We start from the raw sequence: 18,609 nt of genomic DNA on the forward strand, positions 1-18,609 counted from the left end.
CCGGGCCGGGCCGGGCCGGGCCGGGCGGGGCTGGGGTACCGCCCGCAGCGCTGCCCACCGCGTCCCGCCTCCTCCTGGGGCTATAAACGAGCGGCCGGCGAGCCCACCGAGCGAGCGGAGAGTGGCACCGAGCCGTCGAGGCAGCTAGCGGTCCTGTGCGAGGAAGATGCTGCCGATCAGGAAGACCGCGAAACAGGGCAAAAGGGTAAATCTCCTGTTTCCCTCCCTCCCTCGCGCAGAGCTGGCCGCTGCTCCCCCCGTCGCGGTGCCCTCCGCCGGCCGCTGCGGGCGGGCGCTGCCCCGGCTGGCAGGACGGGACGGGACGGTGCGGGGGAGCAGCCCCGCCGTGGGAGCCTGGCAGCGGGCAGGGCTCCGGCAGCGGGCAGGGCTCTGGCAGCGGGCAGGCTCCGGCAGCGGGCAGGGCTCTGGCAACGGGCAGGGCTCCGGCAGCGGACAGGCTCTGGCACCGGGCAGGGCTCCGGCAGCGGGCAGGGCTCCGGCAGCGGGCAGGCTCTGGCACCGGGCAGGGCTCCGGCAGCGGGCAGGCTCCGGCAGCGGGCAGGCTCTGGCACCGGGCAGGGCTCCGGCAGCGGGCAGGGCTCCGGCAGCGGGCAGGGCTCCGGCAGCGGGCAGGCTCCGGCAGCGGACAGGCTCTGGCACCGGGCAGGGCTCCGGCAGCGGGCAGGCTCCGGCAGCGGGCAGGCTCCGGCAGCGGGCAGGCTCCGGCAGCGGACAGGCTCTGGCACCGGGCAGGGCTCCGGCAGCGGGCAGGCTCCGGCAGCGGGCAGGCTCCGGCAGCGGGCAGGCTCCGGCAGCGGGCAGGCTCCGGCAGCGGACAGGCTCTGGCACCGGGCAGGGCTCCGGCAGCGGGCAGGCTCCGGCAGCGGGCAGGCTCCGGCAGCGGACAGGCTCTGGCACCGGGCAGGGCTCCGGCAGCGGGCAGGCTCCGGCAGCGGGCAGGCTCCGGCAGCGGGCAGGCTCCGGCAGCGGGCAGGCTCCGGCAGCGGGCAGGCTCCGGCAGCGGACAGGCTCTGGCACCGGGCAGGGCTCCGGCAGCGGGCAGGGCTCCGGCAGCGGACAGGCTCTGGCACCGGGCAGGGCTCCCCGCCGCCTCTCCCGCCTCCGCGGGGTCGAGTCCGCGTAGAGCGCGGGAGCCGCTTCTTGACTGGCGCGACCCTCGCCGGTTAACCTCCCTCTAAGGTACTCGGTATCTCCGCAGGTAAGGCGATCTTGTGAAAACGTAAAATAAAGCCATAGTAATTGTACCTGTTCAGCGTCGAGACGTTAAGGACATTTGGGCATCGTTATGAGACAGATAAATTAGCTTGATCTTAACGCAGTCACAGCCCATATAATCTTGGTTTCTCTGAACACATAGAATGGAGCCACCAGAGTACAAAACCATTTAGTGTAACGCTATTTGATACACAAATCAAGCAGGACTTGCTTTAAAACACACTTTAAAATAGTAAATTAAAATAGTAAATATTTTAAGGACAACCTGTCATTGGATGAGGTTTCTGTCTCCTGCCTGCTCTGTTTAAAAGGTCCAGATTTCTCACCCCTTGGTTAATATGACTGGTGTTTGTATAATATCTACCCAAACTCCTAGGTATGCATGCCCACTACTCCCCCATTTAGCTAAAGGAATAAGCAGGAAAAAGTTATCCAGGCACGAGCAATTCATGCCATTAAGACAAAGCTATGAACAATATCTAAGTCAAACTCTCTGACATACATCAGAACTGGTATCCTGTGCTGCTAATTGACAAGGTCAGCAGAATGACATATTCTGTCTTCTATTTAAAGAAGACAGAATTGCCATTAGTCGGGCACATCTTTCTCAGCATGGGTTTTACTCATTTTTATGTGTAGAGCAAAAGAGCAGAAAGAAATGGGAAGAAGTCCATGAGCTCTAGGTCCTACAGGTAATTTGATTATAAAAGAAGAAGGTATGGGGTATTTGTTCTGCTTTCTATATTTTGGCATGTACCACCTAATTTCAACATCAAGCAGAAATTCCCCCTACAAGCAATGGAGTTCGCTTTAGGGCTTGAGATGTGAATAGTTTTTTCAAGATTTCTTTTCTCTCTACTGATGAAAAGGTGGATTATAGGTTGACCAAGCAGGATTTTCACTTAGACAGTACAGTTGCATGCCTAAAGATGGCAGTGGGAATATCTTCATAGGGGCACTTCCACTCATGCCTTCCATGTATAAGTGTATGGACCATGTGGTGCAACTTCATTCATAGTAGCAAAAGTAAACCAGCAAAAGACAGCTCAAAAAAGCCTTGGATAGCTTTTTACATATACTGTTTTTTGTAATTAAACACATTTTTTTCTCCTACCAGATCACCTGACAGTAGAATATTGATGTAGATTAGACATAAGCGATCAGCAGTAGGTCTCTGAACAAAGCAATGTTGATGCTGAATTTTGGTTAGCTGTATGGTGGTTAAATAGGTGGTAATTTGCACAGTATATAAAGTAAAAATGATGTGAAGAGAAGATAGCAGACCTATAATAAAGGTTATTTCCATTTGAATCCAGCATGAACCTCTCAAACTAACTCAAACTTTTATTAAGTATTTTGTGCTTTGTATTTATCTCTCCTGCCATTAGATACCCTGGCGCTAGACTTAATATCTCACAATATGTTAAGGTGCCATGGTCTATTCAAACATGGCTTATGTTGCTTCTGTGTGCCAAAAATGAAGATTTGTACTTCAAAATGAAACAGAACTGTGAAGAAAAACTGCTATTAAATACTAGAAGTGACTTTTTAGAAGAAAGTTCTCTTTATTACATTTAAATACATAATATAATAGTAAATATAATACCTATATATGATGTCATTTTGTGTCTATTACTCAATGCTCAGTTAAAAAACAACTGAGGCTGCCTTTACATTAAAGATTTCATTTATTCTGCATGCCTCTTCTCCGCATATCAAATTTCTGAAGCAGGCTTCATCTACAAAAGATTCTTTGGCAGACAGAGGAAGCATGGACTCAAGCAGTGAGCTTTTGCAGGCCCCATTTGAGACATTCTGTTATAAATGAAAGTAGGTTTACTGCAAGCACAATCTTCACAAAACCAGCTGACATTTACTCTAAAATTGTTTCTCCCTGATTCTGTGGAAACAAAGATAAAAATGTGCACACTTTGTTGAAGTTTTAAAGTCAATGGGCTCAATATTTTGGCAAGTCCATAGTGGAATCTGATGCAGAGGTTTGCAGGCCAACACTTGGCAAAGCTCTGCACAGCAGCACTGTACAGACCAGTCCTGCCATTTGCTGCAATGCCAGTGCCTCAGCCAAAGTAGGCGACGCTCTCAGCCAGGCTTTGTGGCCTCCAAGGAGCCTTGCCCTGCTGTGCATGGTACTGAAACTGGCACAGCTGGCACGCTGCTCCTTACTGCTGGAAAGGCCTTGTTCTTATTCTGCCTAAACAGCAGTTCTGAGGCATTCTAAGCATTTGTCTTTGTTGGATATATGGCATGAGAGAATTGTGTTAATGAAAAGGACGCTATCAAGAAAGATAATAACTGAAGTTTGAAGGGTAATTGTAAAAAAACATGTCCACTCAGCATGAAAATCACACTCAACTCTATGTCCATAAGGCTTTTCTTTTTCCTGCTCCCTCAAACTTCTTGTGTTGAAATGAAGAAAACTGTGGATGGAAATTTCCGTCCTACCCTTCGTTAATTCTTATCCTTTATTCACTACATATATATATGTAGTCTTCATTCAACCACTTCGTAATATAGATGGAATTATGGTTGCCATCCAGTTGTAGAAATCAATCCTACTCTAATAGTAGGTACTTTTTAGAAGTTTTGAACAAGGCAATGAAGCAATTAAAGGAACAAAAATGCAATGTATTTTAGGACAAGCCAGTATTTTTTCTTATGTTTTTCAGTTTTACAAAAAAGATAATTGCCGTTTTCCTTGCATTAGTGTGGAGTTCAAGGGAGAAGCAAGGCTTATCTTACATAGGGTTTTGTAAGGTTTGTAATTTGGCACTCTAAAACATTTCAGGGCTGTGCAAAACCAACAGGATTATTTTTTGTTTTGTAAATCTGGGTAAGCAAACCCAGGCCTGTGAAAAGACTGTCAGAAACTGCAAGTCAGCTTTCTGAGATGTGTCTTGTTTGGTAGGAAACTGTTGCATGCTTACTTTTCTGTGGTGCCTGTTGTGCCATCTGGAGTCACAAGCTGCTTGTGGTAAGGCTCTGTGAAGGTGGCACTGGAAGCTAGAGAGCAGATGAGCTAATAGCGAGATCAGTGGTACTAGTGTCTTATTTTAAAAAGTTTCTCATGTATTTTACAGAGAATTTGAGATGGCGTGTTACTTTCATAGGAACATCTCTGGACCACTGACTTGCAGTTCTGGAAACAATATCTCTGGAATACAATATAACTAATGAGAAGTTTTACACATAATATATGTGTGCATATTAAAGCCTTATGCTGCAAAAGAGCAGATCTACCATTCTTTAGTTAGAATTTTACAAAGGAAATTTATTACTTTTTTTATTCTGGCAAAAATATTTCTGCTAGCTCACAGATATTTATGTCTGCCTTGCAAATACAGGAAAAAGCCATCAGATTGAAGAACTGTAATTGTTAACCTGCCCTCATGCTTTCTCCAGGGTATTCTAGAACGCTTGGACGCTGGAGAAATTGTGATCGGAGATGGGGGATTTGTCTTTGCTCTTGAAAAGAGGGGATATGTAAAAGCTGGGCCTTGGACTCCTGAAGCAACTGTAGAACATCCCGAAGCAGGTCAGTTTTACTGGGAAATTATATTCCTATAGTGAATGTAAACAATGTAATGGTTGGCTAAGTAATAAATATATAGAGCTCTTAGTAGATTTTTAAATAGAAGTGTTCCTTGACACTGTAGAATTGCATGAAGAACAGCCTAAAACCAGCTCATCTTTCCTGTTTTACTTGCTCTAACACTGGCCAAAATCAGTTTGCTCTGTAAGAATATGAGTAGTGCAAACATCTACTGATACCTCTTCAGAATGCTCTCCCAATCTTCAATAACTTGCATCCCAGGGACTTTTTCATGCAGATGTAGTTATATTTGTGTTTAATAATGTTCAGTGATTTCTTTCTCATGGATTTGTCCAGTCTGTTTTTGTGCTGATCATTTAAAGCTTCTCATTTAAAGTACCTTACGAAAAGGAATTCTGCAGTTAACTATCTGATTTGTTTTGTTCTAGTCATTCATTTATATTTATAATTTAAAATAGTTTTTTTATTAATTCTTTCAAAGACATGGCAGTTTTTAATAAACATTGTAATGGGAGTATTTAATGTTTCTGGCTCCACTGTAAAATGGGGAATGATTAACTTGATAGGAACCTAAAAAAAAAAACATTTAACAGAGTAACTCTCTTAAAGTGGACAGAGAGAAAATGACCAACTATTTTATGCCTTCCAGTGTAAAGACTGTAGTGTTAATCATAAATAGTGCAGAAGCGGATGGTATTATCTATTTATGCATGCTTCGTTACAAGATAGCATTTGCCCTAATAATACGATGTGTGCTTAATCCCACAAGTCAATTCAGAATATCCTGGGGATATTCTAAGTGTTTTCTATTCCAAGTTAGTTTTTTCTGCTATACAAGAGAAGAAGGAAGAGGAGTAGAAGGAGAGATACCTTAGTTCTCTCTGCTACATCACTTTGTACGATTCACCTATTTATTCAGCCTAATATTTCTCAGCCTTCGAATGTCACTCATGTGCCACTTAGCATCTCTAATTTAGGGTTATGGGCAGCTTTTGATAATGCAGACCTCCAGGAAAGGTTTAAGGATGGATGACCTAGTTTGCTGACTCTCATCTCCCAAAGAGACATTCTATCATCTCTCTATTTCTCTCCATGTCTACCTCTGTCTGGCCCTGCATGTTCCATTTTACAGCTCATAGCACTTGTTCCATGCTCGTCCTTTCCCCTTTGCTTGGTATTTTTGCGCCTCAAAAGCCCTCCCCACTCTGCACATGTCTTTTATAGGCTATTTATAAATCCACCCTTCAGGGCAAATCTGCTAATTTCCTTTTGTGCAGAGGGGCTTCTTTCCCTCCATGCTTTTGCTCCTGCTTGCTCAAGGGTCATGTTACTTCTAAAGCAGATGTAATAGAACACAAGGAGCAACTGGCAGAGACAGTGGGTGTAAAAACCATACAGCTACCAGAGCTTCTTGTCCTTATAAGGAAAGGAAAAGGAAGGAAGTTCTGAGAAGGCAGGAAGGAATTATAAAAAAAAAAAAAAAGAGTTCAAGGCCATTAACTGTATTAGAGAACAGGGGATTTGCCAGACTGGTAATAGTAGAAATTAGGAGATCTATATTTTTCTTCTGAGACAGATTAGGGATTGCTCTGTGCTGAGCTGTAGGCATGGGTGCTTATTGCTCCTATCTCCTCACAGCTTGTGTCTGTGTCTTTTATGTAATGTCCAACTCATGATGGATTTAAATGAAAAGTTTGCGTTACACATCTGACTCCTAAAATGCATCAAATTATTAATAATGTTTTAGCCTCATGTTTGACTTTTATTCCCATTTCTCAAATGCTGGAGGAAGCGTGCTGGAAGTCGCACAAGTAAACTACAGAGTGGTTTGGGTTTTTGATATTGCACAGTGCTGTGGGTTTTATAAGAACAACAGTGTATTCTACTGGTAAAGCCTATTTGCTGGAGGTTGAATGAGATTCAGGCTGATAGTTACACTTTGGGGGAAACAATAATGCTATATCCCATGTCTCCTATTCACAACCTGGTATTTTGGGGTATAAAGTTCCTTAATCACATGTGTTAGATTTCATTTTCCTACTTATGTCACCATCCATATTCACAAAACCCAGGCCTTCTTCTAGGAATGGTCTACTATTGAAATGTCATAGAGCATTTGTGAAAATATTTGTAGATTTTTTTTTCTTTTCTTATTTCCTGACCAGTTTTCATCAATGCTTCCTCATTCAGGAAGATGAAAAAAAACCACTAGAAACACAGAGTCCTTTTATTTGGGATCAGTGGCCTATTGTTATGATGTAGGAAAAAGAATACTTCCAGCGCTACAACTTTTTTGTCCCTTCATAAAGATATGAAAGTGAAATTTGATTCCAGACATTCAGGCAGATTGCAAAAACTTTTTGAACAGTACGTCTGCTACAACCTATGTTCCTGGAAAGATTTTTGTGACTGCTGGGCAAAGAAGCACTGTGTTAAATCACCTGTGTAGTAAAAAAATAAGCACTTTGAAGTTACCCGAGGCAGCAATTAGAAATAAAATACTGTACCAGTAGAGACAAGCAAGGGACACCACAGCGATCCTTCATTGAAAGCAGACATGCTTGCATGTATGCACATTAAATCTAGCAACACAAAATCCTCTTTGAGCTTCTCTGCTGCAGAAAGCTACGTTTGTTGCAGAATATGGGAGTAATTTTATTCTCGCGACAAACTTGCATATTTTTTTAGTGACACAAACTGGGTCTGTAGATAATGAGTTGTGATAAACTAGGACTTCAGGAAAACCTTTCTAAACATCTGCCATAGCAATTGCAGTGTTCTTGTGCGTCTAGGTAATAAGTATCTTGTGTACAGTAAGTAAGGAACTCCTGTATTTGCTACAAGCTATTAAGCATTTAACTCTGTTTTACATGATCAGTAGCGTTCTAGTAATTATTGTAACTATTATTCTGTGGGTATATATAAAAAATCAATTAACAGTTCCTGTTCTGTTGCTGTTGTGGCAATTGAAGTATACTGCTTACAGCCAGAAAGGCATGACTACCATTACAGAGCCTTTTCCCAAAGTCCTAATGTAGGAAATTTGTCTATTCAAAGTAATGGTAACCTTTCCTTTAAAAGGATTGTTGTTGATGTAGTAAAATCATCATGTGGAGACATAATGATGTTTGTGAGTAATTTGTGCTGTGAGTCACTTTTCTGGAGCAACAAATCTTCTTTTAAGGATGTATTTAGCAAGATAGAGCTTTGGTTTTGGCTGACTATACTCTTTTAAAATTTTGCGAGGGGAGAAAACTGAAAAATGTAGAATAGAGGAGGCAATGAAACACTGTAATCTTCCATATAATTATCATGTCCCTTAATTTGTTGCTATGATCCTTTCTTCTGTTTTTTTCTTTGTAATATGTAAGCTAAGAGAAGATGGCTTTTTCATTTGAAGAGCCTTTTGTCTGGTGTTCCTTGTTATGCTTTCACATTATTTTGTCAGACATCAGTTATCCCTTCCTAAATCACTATACAAAAGCTCTATGAAACCCTACATCTGGGAGATCTGAAGGACTGCAGAAAATAGAGGATTGTCAAGGTGGCAGGCAAAACTGAATCTGCAGCTAAACTATATAGAAATCTTCAGTCATTCTTAACAGTAAAGAATGAAGAAGAAAATTTTCTACCCAATGTTTTGATGGTGAGAAGAAAGAAATTCTATGCAGACTCAAGTACTGCTTCTAATTTCTCATAATTGGTCTTCTAGTAAACACAACGTCACTTTTTTTGCAATAACATTACATCAACAAACACTGGATTTGGGGATAACACACTAATAACCTTGTCTCTTAATTTGCAGTTCGTCAGCTTCACCGAGAATTCCTCAGAGCTGGATCCAATGTTCTGCAGACCTTCACCTTTTATGCCAGTGAGGACAAACTAGAGAACAGGGGCAATTACGTAGCTGAGAAAATAAGTGTGAGTAAACCAGTTTTGGAGATACAAAATAAGTTGATCAATTTCAAAAGGTTTAGCAAAGGTATTCTCAAGTTTATCCTAACATTTTGGCTACATTTGAGGACCAGAGAATGAGATTATGGAATTTCAGAGTTTGAAATAGCAAAAAACCAAATTGAAGTGACAAAAACCCCAAACCAAAACAAAAATCAAACACAAAATTGGGAAAGGATGAAGAGGGGAAGGAGAATGCCCGCATTGTATTTTTCTGTATTTTTATCTGAGGAGATCGGTTTATGGAGTTTAGGTACAAAGATTATAGAGAGTACTAAATGCACCGAGAGCAAAACTAATGAGAAAATGGAGAGGTTTTAGAATCCAGAGAAATTACTGAACTGTAAAAATGGTGAAGAATCTTAGAGAATAATGAACAGCTAATGAGAACAAAATGTTTTTAGAACCACATCTTCATTAAGTAGCAACTAAAGTAATCCAAGCTATACACTGTATTCAATATTCCCCTCCTTTTGTGTGAAGGTAATTTTTACATCAGCAGAAGTACCCTGTCAGTGTCTTCTTACCCCCTACATAGAAGAACTGTAGGATTCTGTGTGTGTTTACTAGACACAGGCTCAAGGCCTAGTGGAATTCCTGGCCAAACATTTCTATATAATACCTTTGATACTAGAATGTTTGGCATTGAATGGTTTCTCTGATCCTGTTCCTTTGGTCCTACTGTACATTCTATCTTCTGCAAACTAGAGAAAATTCTCCAGGGCTCAGGGAGGAAGGAATAGCTGTATCTGTGAAGATATCCTCAGTCAGAAATTAGAACAATCTGGACACTAGGGAAACACTTGAGGCTTAATTGTGTTCATCCCAAAATGTCATATGACCAAATTTATCTGAAATGCTGGACCTTTTACAACACTGAAATGTCTGAAGTGGTAGTCCCAGAAACACAGTAACCCTGGAACAAGCCAGTGCTTCAGTTCTTGCTGACGTGCAAAATTATAGAGGCTGGAGAGCACCTGGTATTTGGATAGCATTACATCAAACATCTCAAAATTTATTTCCTGTCAGTTCTAGAATCAGGTTGCTCCAGGATTTAACTAATTTATGGTTCCACCTCACAGAGTTCCCAAAGATGTAGCCATGCACAAATGCAAATGGAGGACAATCTGTCAGCAACCACTTTAAAAATCAGCTGGGTTTTTGAGGCAGCCATGTAAAAATTCAGCAGAGAGAAGCTTATGGACTTAGAGACTTCTAAATAGTCTGTGGACTGCAGAGAACCTGCTGTAATCAATACTTTTCAAATACCACAAATAATGATTCTTTTTCCCAGATTTTTTTTCTCAGTTTAACCTCTTTTTGAAAAGTTGTTCTGGTCACCCCAATTTAGATATAGAAGGAATATGACTTCCAGTCTTGGTGATAAATTAGCAATATTTTTCCCTTTCTTTAAGTTGGCAAGTTTAATATCACATAATTAATGCTTTCTTTCAAAAAATGTCTTAACCCTGTGTGAATATTATATTGTGGGTGGGAGGTTAATTATCAGAACAGTAAAATATATTTTAAAAAAGAAAAATTAAAATTTTCATATATCTTGTTTTCCATTCAAAATTTCAGAATGAAAACATATGCTTAGGTGTAACTAACTCATTTTGTGAGAAGCAAAGAAAATTCCACTTCACACCAAATATTTGGTTTTTATAGTTATTTGTGTAAGATCTATTAAAGGTAATGTGTTTTGTAGTATTTGACAATATGATAACTTAGAGGAGGCAAGAAATTATTTTTATAATGTTTGTTGCTGTTTAAAAGAATCTTATCTCCCTAATCAAGATTACTCTCAAAATCCATTTGATTTTAATTACATTTAGTTTAAATTTACCAAAAATATGAAAAAGCCATTATGACATCTCACTATTTTTGTCCTTCCAGGGTTCTGCATACCTCTGGTAAGATAAAACTAACAGATTCTATGTTCACGCAGTGCCACAAAGTGAATGAAGCTGCTTGTGACATTGCAAGAGAAGTGGCTAATGAAGGTGATGCTTTAGTGGCTGGAGGAGTCAGTCAAACACCATCTTACTTAAGCTGCAAGGATAAAACAGAGGTTAAAGCAGCATTTCAAAAGCAACTGGAAGTCTTTATGAAGAAGAATGTGGACTTCTTAATTGCAGAGGTAAATCTGTAAAAATAAGTATGTGCCTTCAACTGGCACAATGTTAACTTTTAAGAGTCTAGCCTATTTTAGGAAGTATCCCTACATGTTTCTACCTCCTTCAAGATTTTCTGCTGTGCTTTTATCTCAGTAGTATCAGATATTTTTTTGTAAATGCCCACCAACGTCTGCAGGTGTTCTAGAATAGGATCTTTGAACCTCATTCCTACCTAAGTCAAGTAAAATTCTGTACAAATACAAAGACAAAATGTTGCTGGGATCTGGACTAATCCCTATTTCTTCAAGTATGTGGAAAGCAACCAAAGACAACTTTTCTAGTTGACTATAGGTCTTGGGTTAATCCTTGATTAATCTCCCCTGTGGGCATTCTTGTTATGAAACAAAAGTAACATTATTTTTAATTTATTTTTACTCACTTTTAAAAGTCCTTTTTTAACTGTGTGGCCATTAAACTCAATTGAATTATGTTAGTATAAATCAGAAAATTATCAAATCATTGTATTGAGGTTAATTTGGGGTCTGGATAGGAATTTTTATATTTCTTTGCTGAGAAACAAAATTGCCTAGTTTTAATTTTTTTCAGTATTTTGAGCATGTTGAAGAGGCTGTCTGGGCAGTTGAAGTTCTAAAAGAATCTGGAAAGCCAGTTGCAGCTACGATGTGCATTGGTCCAGAAGGAGACATGCATGGAGTGTCCCCTGGACAATGTGCTGTCCAGCTGGTAAAGGCTGGTAAGAATTTGTTTTAATGTGCCCTTTGAAAATATGGAAAAAGTTCCTAATTATTTAAATAAATAGAGGTGTATGCCAAGTAGGTAGCTCCCCAGTTGTATCTGATAGGAGTTATGACTCTGTAGAAGTCTTTATGTGTACTTTACTAGAACATATGGAAATACAGCTATGAAATACTTGATTATCTCTATGAAATGGGTAAGAGCAGTAGCCATAGAAAACTGATATTGAATACAGCAAAATCCTAAACCTGCTCAAATTTCATTGCAGACCCATCCCCAAATTCTAGAATCACAAGCACAAAGCTGCTTTTGATTCTCTGTTCTTGTTTTTGCACGCAGCTCAAGATGAGAAAATTAAGAGAATGACAAAATTAATAATATTGTCTATGAAAGGCTGTTTTCTGTGGAACAAGGGGAAGGGCAGAAGAAATTAATCAGGGGCATGATGGATGAAGATACACAAGTTTACATATCTATCCCAAAGTACTCTTTTCCTTTCAAATTATAGTTGAAATCCAAAGGTAGAACTTGTGTTAGAAACCTGCCACGTGTTTCCATACGTGGCTCTACATAATCAGACTTTACTGATTAAACACTGTAGGAGGGTAGAAGAAAAAACATCTGTAGAACATGTGATTAATCATTAGAAAGGTAAAGTGGAGTGTAGCTGAGATGTAAATGGCATGATCAACCTCAGGAGAGTTGTGCCTGGCTGTAGCACAGCTGCCTTGTTTCCATAGCACTGGTGTGAAGGTGGACAGCACTGCTTCTAGAGTGCTGTGGAACTTTCATCTCCCACTTTCTGGGCAGCTGTGACTTGAAGTTACTTTCCTCCTCCTAGGTGCTTCTATAGTTGGAGTCAACTGCCATTTTGATCCAGAAACTTCCATCGAAACTGTGAGGCTGATGAAAGAGGGCTTGCAGGCTGCTAAACTGAAAGCCCACCTGATGTGCCAGCCACTTGCTTTCCATACTCCTGATTGTGGAAAGCAGGGATTTATTGATCTTCCGGAATTTCCCTTTGGTAAGACAAGGGTATATTTTTTGTTGGTGGTGTTACTTTATTGGCTGTTCCTGGCTTTTATTGCTTCCAGCTTTTAGTACAGCTGAAGCTGCAAGGTGTTCTTTTATTCAATATGATGAGTCCTAGTTATCCTGTCTGGCATATCCTAGTTATCCTAGTCCTGGCATTTTCCAGACAGATCAATAAAAATAATACCGGAGTAAAGATCATCCACATAGGGAGAACACTTCAGTAGTATCACAGCATGTAACTCAATGTATAATTATGATGAGACGAGTTAAAATGCCACAATCTAAATTAATTTTAAAAATATTCTTCCTCGTGCTATAGAACCCTGTTCAGGACTGCTATAAACAGTCCAAAAGGCAGCAGCAAATGTAGTAAAAAAGCCTCATTTTTCTGGGTTGTGATATGTATCCCACAAGTCCTACATTTACTTGTGTAAGAGTTTAATGTACAATGCAGTACAATTGATATAGGAGCATTATTAGTGTACTCATAATATTTAAATATCTTGTATGTGTGACTGTTTAATGTACGTGACATTAGAGAGACACCAGAAAGGGGACTTTATTATTGCTAACAAATTAGCAGTTTGGAGTAGAAAACTCCATGTATGCTCAGGAGAGACTCTACAAAAACTGGGAGAGTTAGCCATTTAATATTTATATAAGGCTTGTGTATTTAGGGCTTATTTTCATGTGAGTATTTTGTCCTATAACATAAGGGCAAAATCAGCTTAAACATTTTAAGGCTGATTAGAAAATTCTTTCATTTTCAGATAACATACACCCTTCTTTTCAAGATCAAAGTGAATGGTCCCAAAACGTTCACAATTTGAATTTGCAGCAAAAATCTCTGAGAAGTAGATGTGATTTTCAGGAAGTTTGTTGTTCTTCTTTAAATTCCTCTCTTTATATAAATGAAGGAAAGAGAATAAAGCATAAGCCTGGGGCATTCATTAAATGGTAATAACATGTCTGAGTCCTGAAAATATCTAAGATGTTTAAAAGTGTTAGGAACTCATTTATGCTATTCATTCCTTCATATAGCTCCTCTGATTGCAGGCAGGGAAAAAAAAGTCAAACAGATGCAGTAAGCAATCAAGTGAATGGAAGGATTCACTCTGGTTTGTTATGGTTCTTGGCTTGTGTGCTATAAGCAATCTGTATGACATCTCAGCATTTAGAATTTCCATGAATAATTAATTGGTGAAGACCTGCTCTGTGAGTGTTTTCAAAACCATGAAGTAGTAATTGATTGCTTAACAGCAGATAATCTCTTCAGTAAATCATTTTTAAACTGACCAAATTACCTGATTTTCATGAAGGCAATAACAGGGATATTTAGATATCTGAAGAGTACATATACTCTCTACAGGGCAACAAGATCTTAGTTTCTAGGGAAGCATTAGTTTGTCAATATGTTGTATTGACAAACTCCAGCAATTAGATGCCAGAAAGATTTATTTTTCTGTAGATCTGTTTCCATTTTTCTATATTTTCTCTTGTGTTTTATTACAATTTCTCTGAAATGTCACCAGTTAAATAAGGACAATGTTTTAGAAAGAAATGACCTGGTCACTGAAAGCATACCCAATTATCTCAAGGGTAGATATATTGAGGGGGCAAATCGAGGAGCATGTTACAGTTTTTCTTAATCAAGAACTGTTAAGTTAGAGATATTTAATTCTGAATAAAGCCAAGAAAAGTATTTCATTGACAGACATGGAAAAAAATAAATAAAATGTTAGTCAGTTTTGGGAAGGAATCTCTCCACTTTAAAGACAAGGATGTTGTGTGGCACACTATCAAATGCTTTGTGGAAGTCCAGGAAGGTGACATTCATCACTCTACCAATGCTGTAACCCCATCACAGGAGGCCACCAAATTTGTAGGCACGGTTTGCCCTCAGTAAAGTCATGTTGGCTGCCGCCAATCACATCCTCATTTTCCATGTGCCTTAGTACAGGTTTCAGATTATTTGATCTAAGGTTTTTCTGGGCATTGTAAGACTGACTGGTCTCTCTTTCTCTGGCATTTCCTTTTCTGCCTTTTTAAAAGTGTGGGTTATGTTTCCCTTTCTCCAGTCACTAGGAACTTCACTGGACTGTCACAAGTTTTCAAGTATGATGGACTGTGGCTTAGCCACTTCAGCTGTCATCAAATCAATGCATCTCATCAGGTCACATGGATTGTGACAGGGTGATGGAGATGACAGGGAAACAACCTATACTGTTCCCCTGACGCTTAGTTGCTTATACAGGTGTATGTTGAGTGCACAATGATGCATTCTTACTGTTGATCATTTGTATAAATTTTGCATTAGCCTTTAAATAATATATGAAAGAAGAAGAAATAATGCATTTGTGCTTCTGATGCTTTCTATCACATCTGCAGCACTGTACAAAAGCTTGTTTTTATTTGAACAGCTTTCTAAAATGCTTCATCAAAGTTTTCCAGGCCACATTAGTCCATCTACTTTTCCTTTGTCTCATCTTTCCCTCTGAGAGCAGTAATTTTCTTTATAAGAATCTTTAGTTGTCTCCCTTCTGCTTTTTTATTTGTAAACCTGATTCTTAACTACAAAGTGGACTTAGGCTATATCTGCTTTGTATCAACTTCTTGCATGTTAGACATTTTTGGGACAGGACATTGGGACATTCTTCAATCCTACTCTCCTTTGTTGCTGGAGCCTTACTACCTCAACCACAGCTTCTCTGCCCAGCAGTGTTCAGTGCACAGATATGATGCTGCACTTAACTGATAACCATGCTTGTTCACATCCTGCAGATGTGCATATCCATTAAGAAGTGGGACGATTTTTGTCTTTTTATTTCTGTATTTTCATTTCTTAAAGTTTCTTCTTCAGTCCCCATTCTTTTCTTTCCAGTTATGCCACTCTTGTGCCTGAGCTCCTTGAGGTGTACTTTTCACTTTTTACTCCTTATTTCCACAAGTCTACTCTCTCAGGTCTCATTATTCCACCCCAATGCTCAACAAAACTTGCAACAGAGATGGCGTTCTAACTTACCTACACACAGAGCCTTCCACAAGGAATGAGGTGTTTTGAGGCAGCAAGCTGCTCATGACTGGGATTATACCTAAGGGCTGGTCTAAGAAATAGCTAAGATCCCAGCTGAAACAACTGGCTGCCAATATCAGATTGTGGAAAAAAGTGCAAAAAGCATTTCTGAGGAATAATTACCAGGATTATTCCTGTGCCAGTAGGCTGATACCTTCTCCTTTCACAGATCAGTGTGTGGAAATCAGTTTTCCCAGGTATTGATTGGTTATTAGGAAATGTAGCCATAACATTGAAAGTATTCCAATTCTTCAGCTAAGAACTCTGCAGAATGGGAAACATGATCCACCTCAGAAGATACTAGGTGCTGTTTTGGCAGGCCAAACATGCTTACAAGCACTGGTCAGTGGAGCACTGCAGAAAAAGCTAGCCTTCTAAAAGTTTCAATCTCTGATTCTAGGTCAGACAGTTCAAACACATACATCTACAACTGCAACCACTTTTGCAAACAGAGTGCAAGTGTTTCAACAGCATGATTTCTTACCAAAACAATGGATAAAAATTGAATGGACTATGATGGAAACTTAAGATCTTAATGTCTTTGCAGGTTTGGAGCCAAGAATTGCCACCAGATGGGACATTCAAAAATATGCAAGAAAGGCCTATGACTTAGGAATTCGTTTCATTGGAGGCTGCTGTGGATTTGAGCCATACCACATCCGAGCAATAGCTGAGGAGTTGGCTCCTGAAAGAGGATTTTTGCCAGAAGCTTCTGAGAAACATGGTAGCTGGGGTGATAATCTGAGCATGCATACTAAACCCTGGGTGAGAGCAAGGTATGTATATCTGACCTGGAAACCAACACACCTTTTGCAAAGGCTTACATTGCTCCACAGAGCACACTGGCTTAGCTGATATGGGCATCTAAATATCACTGTAAAAATTTTATAGTTAGAACTATATGTTTTATGTTTAATCTCCAAGAATTAAAGCTGACCTAAGAGCAGGGAAAGGGTTGAAGGAGAAGTAGAGGAGATCCTGTCAATGTAATTAATGACAATGAAAAGGAGAAAATTGTATGTCACCTCCTAATGGTGGCTTGCTTACAGTATTCCTTTCAAAGACTGAAAGATACTTTTAAAGCATGTAGCATTTAATTGCATATTTTCATTCATACTTCTATATATAAATATAATGTCCATCTTTACAAATTAAATGACCCTTTGCAATTGTCTTCTAAGTCACATTTCCTTCAATATATTATGAGGTACTGGTAAAAAAAACCCTGAGTTTCTTTTTCCTTATTTAGGGCAAGAAAAGAATACTGGGAGAATCTGAAGCCTGCTTCTGGCAGGCCATATTGTCCTTGCATGTCAAAGCCAGATGGCTGGGGAGTGACCAGAGGAGCCAAGGAGCTGATGCAACAGAAAGAAGCAACAACTGAACAACAGCTGAAGGAGCTCTTCCAGAAAAAGAAGTTCTAATCCACTGCAGTTATATAAATCTTAAAATGATTTATCTGCAGACCATCTCATGCTTCAGAAGAAAATCTGTGAAGATGAGTACTGTGTTGATTTATCAGTTAAAATGTAATGAAAGAGACAAAATGCAGAAAAAATGTGATTACATAGGTCTAACTTTGATAATGAAATCCTTCTCTGGACAAATAGTTTAGAGAATATGCAGTAAAAAGTAATTTTGGATTCTCATAACATTTGAGCTTCTGTTAGCTGAGTGCCATTAATTGGGTAGACAGAGAAATACCTGGAAAGTCATACTCACCTGTGAAGAAAGAAAAAGCCATCTATAAATACAGTGTCAACGGACTTCGATTCCCAAGTCTTTTTTCAGTTTGGTTTTATAGGAGCTTCCTCAGACCTCAAGATTTGTTGAGAACTAGTGCAGGAACACACAAACTGCCAATTATTTGTGGTCACCTTTCTTGGTTTCAACAGAACAAAAGTAAACTAAAAAATATATCTTATAATTGTTATCAAAACCTAAAGAAAATTAGATCTTGCAGGAATTTCTTATATGCAGAGAGCTTTTAGAAGAGAAAAATGGCAGATAGACAAAACTCAGTTTTTGTCTTAAGGTACCATGTACACAAGATTTACTCTTCTGGGGATTAAAAGGCTTAAGAAATTACTTTGCAATCTGAAGAAATGTCAAATAAATTAAAAATAATATAATGAAATACTATTGTATTATCTTCACACCTTAAACTGTAAAACTGCAAAAGCTATATAGTATCTCCAGTAAAAAACTAATTTTCAAATGATACAGCTTATTTCTGGAAATCTTGCTTTAATTACTTGGTTATCTTAAAACAGTAGGTTTCTAAGATATAATTCCCATTTAAAAGAGCAGTACACATGTTTGGGGTTTTTTTGTTTTTTGGGGTTTTTTTAATCTGATTGATTCACTCTGCAGTCTTAGTTTTAACAAATGAAAAACTCTGTTAGGAAATAGATCAATCCATTCAAGTTTAGAAAACCCATGGAATTTGTACACTGATTTTTTTTCAAACAAGATAAGGTTTTCATAGGAAGGGTACCACTATATTTAGAACTTGTAAAGCCCATATTTCCATCATTCATCTTTGTAAGTACCACCCAACTTCAATTTCTGTTTAGAATGAATTTTCACCCATCCTACATGAAGACAACTACCTTTATGAAAATCTCATTCTCACAGTCAGTGTTGAAAGATGTAGTTAGACTACTTTTCATGTATAAGCTTATTTCCTTGTTTCTGTATAAGCTTATTTCCTTGTTTCTATCCATGCCGACATTCTGCAGTTCAGGAAACACTTACATAGACAGCACTTCAGTGAGAAACTTAATGCATCCTTTTCAGACTGGTATTGGCAGACAGGTTTAAGCTTGCCTTCCCCAGGCTTAAAACATATTAAAACACTTACT

General features: G+C 39.5%; 1 protein-coding gene across 1 annotated transcript; it reads left to right on the plus strand.

Annotated features, from left to right (window-relative positions):
* Positions 1 to 112: 112 nt before the first annotated feature.
* LOC131095689 (betaine--homocysteine S-methyltransferase 1) lies at positions 113 to 17,964 on the plus strand. Its single transcript, XM_058043729.1, has 8 exons — positions 113 to 205; positions 4,657 to 4,789; positions 8,613 to 8,731; positions 10,713 to 10,904; positions 11,488 to 11,635; positions 12,479 to 12,661; positions 16,293 to 16,521; positions 16,995 to 17,964. The coding sequence occupies exons 1-8, from the start codon at positions 167 to 169 to the stop codon at positions 17,167 to 17,169; spliced, it is 1,218 nt and encodes a 405-aa protein (XP_057899712.1). The 5' UTR covers positions 113 to 166; the 3' UTR covers positions 17,170 to 17,964.
* The last annotated feature ends 645 nt before the right edge of the window (positions 17,965 to 18,609 follow it).

Source organism: Melospiza georgiana, chromosome Z (assembly GCF_028018845.1).
Source record: "Melospiza georgiana isolate bMelGeo1 chromosome Z, bMelGeo1.pri, whole genome shotgun sequence".
Taxonomy (NCBI): Eukaryota; Metazoa; Chordata; class Aves; order Passeriformes; family Passerellidae; genus Melospiza; species Melospiza georgiana.

Bases quoted from the DNA above. Each gene is read 5' to 3' on its own strand.
- LOC131095689 (XM_058043729.1), top strand. From the start codon at position 167: ATGCTGCCGATCAGGAAGACCGCGAAACAGGGCAAAAGG. The intron at 206-4,656 runs GTAAATCTCCTG...TGCTTTCTCCAG, and splicing joins CCGCGAAACAGGGCAAAAGG to GGTATTCTAGAACGCTTGGA. The intron at 10,905-11,487 runs GTAAATCTGTAA...AATTTTTTTCAG, and splicing joins TGGACTTCTTAATTGCAGAG to TATTTTGAGCATGTTGAAGA.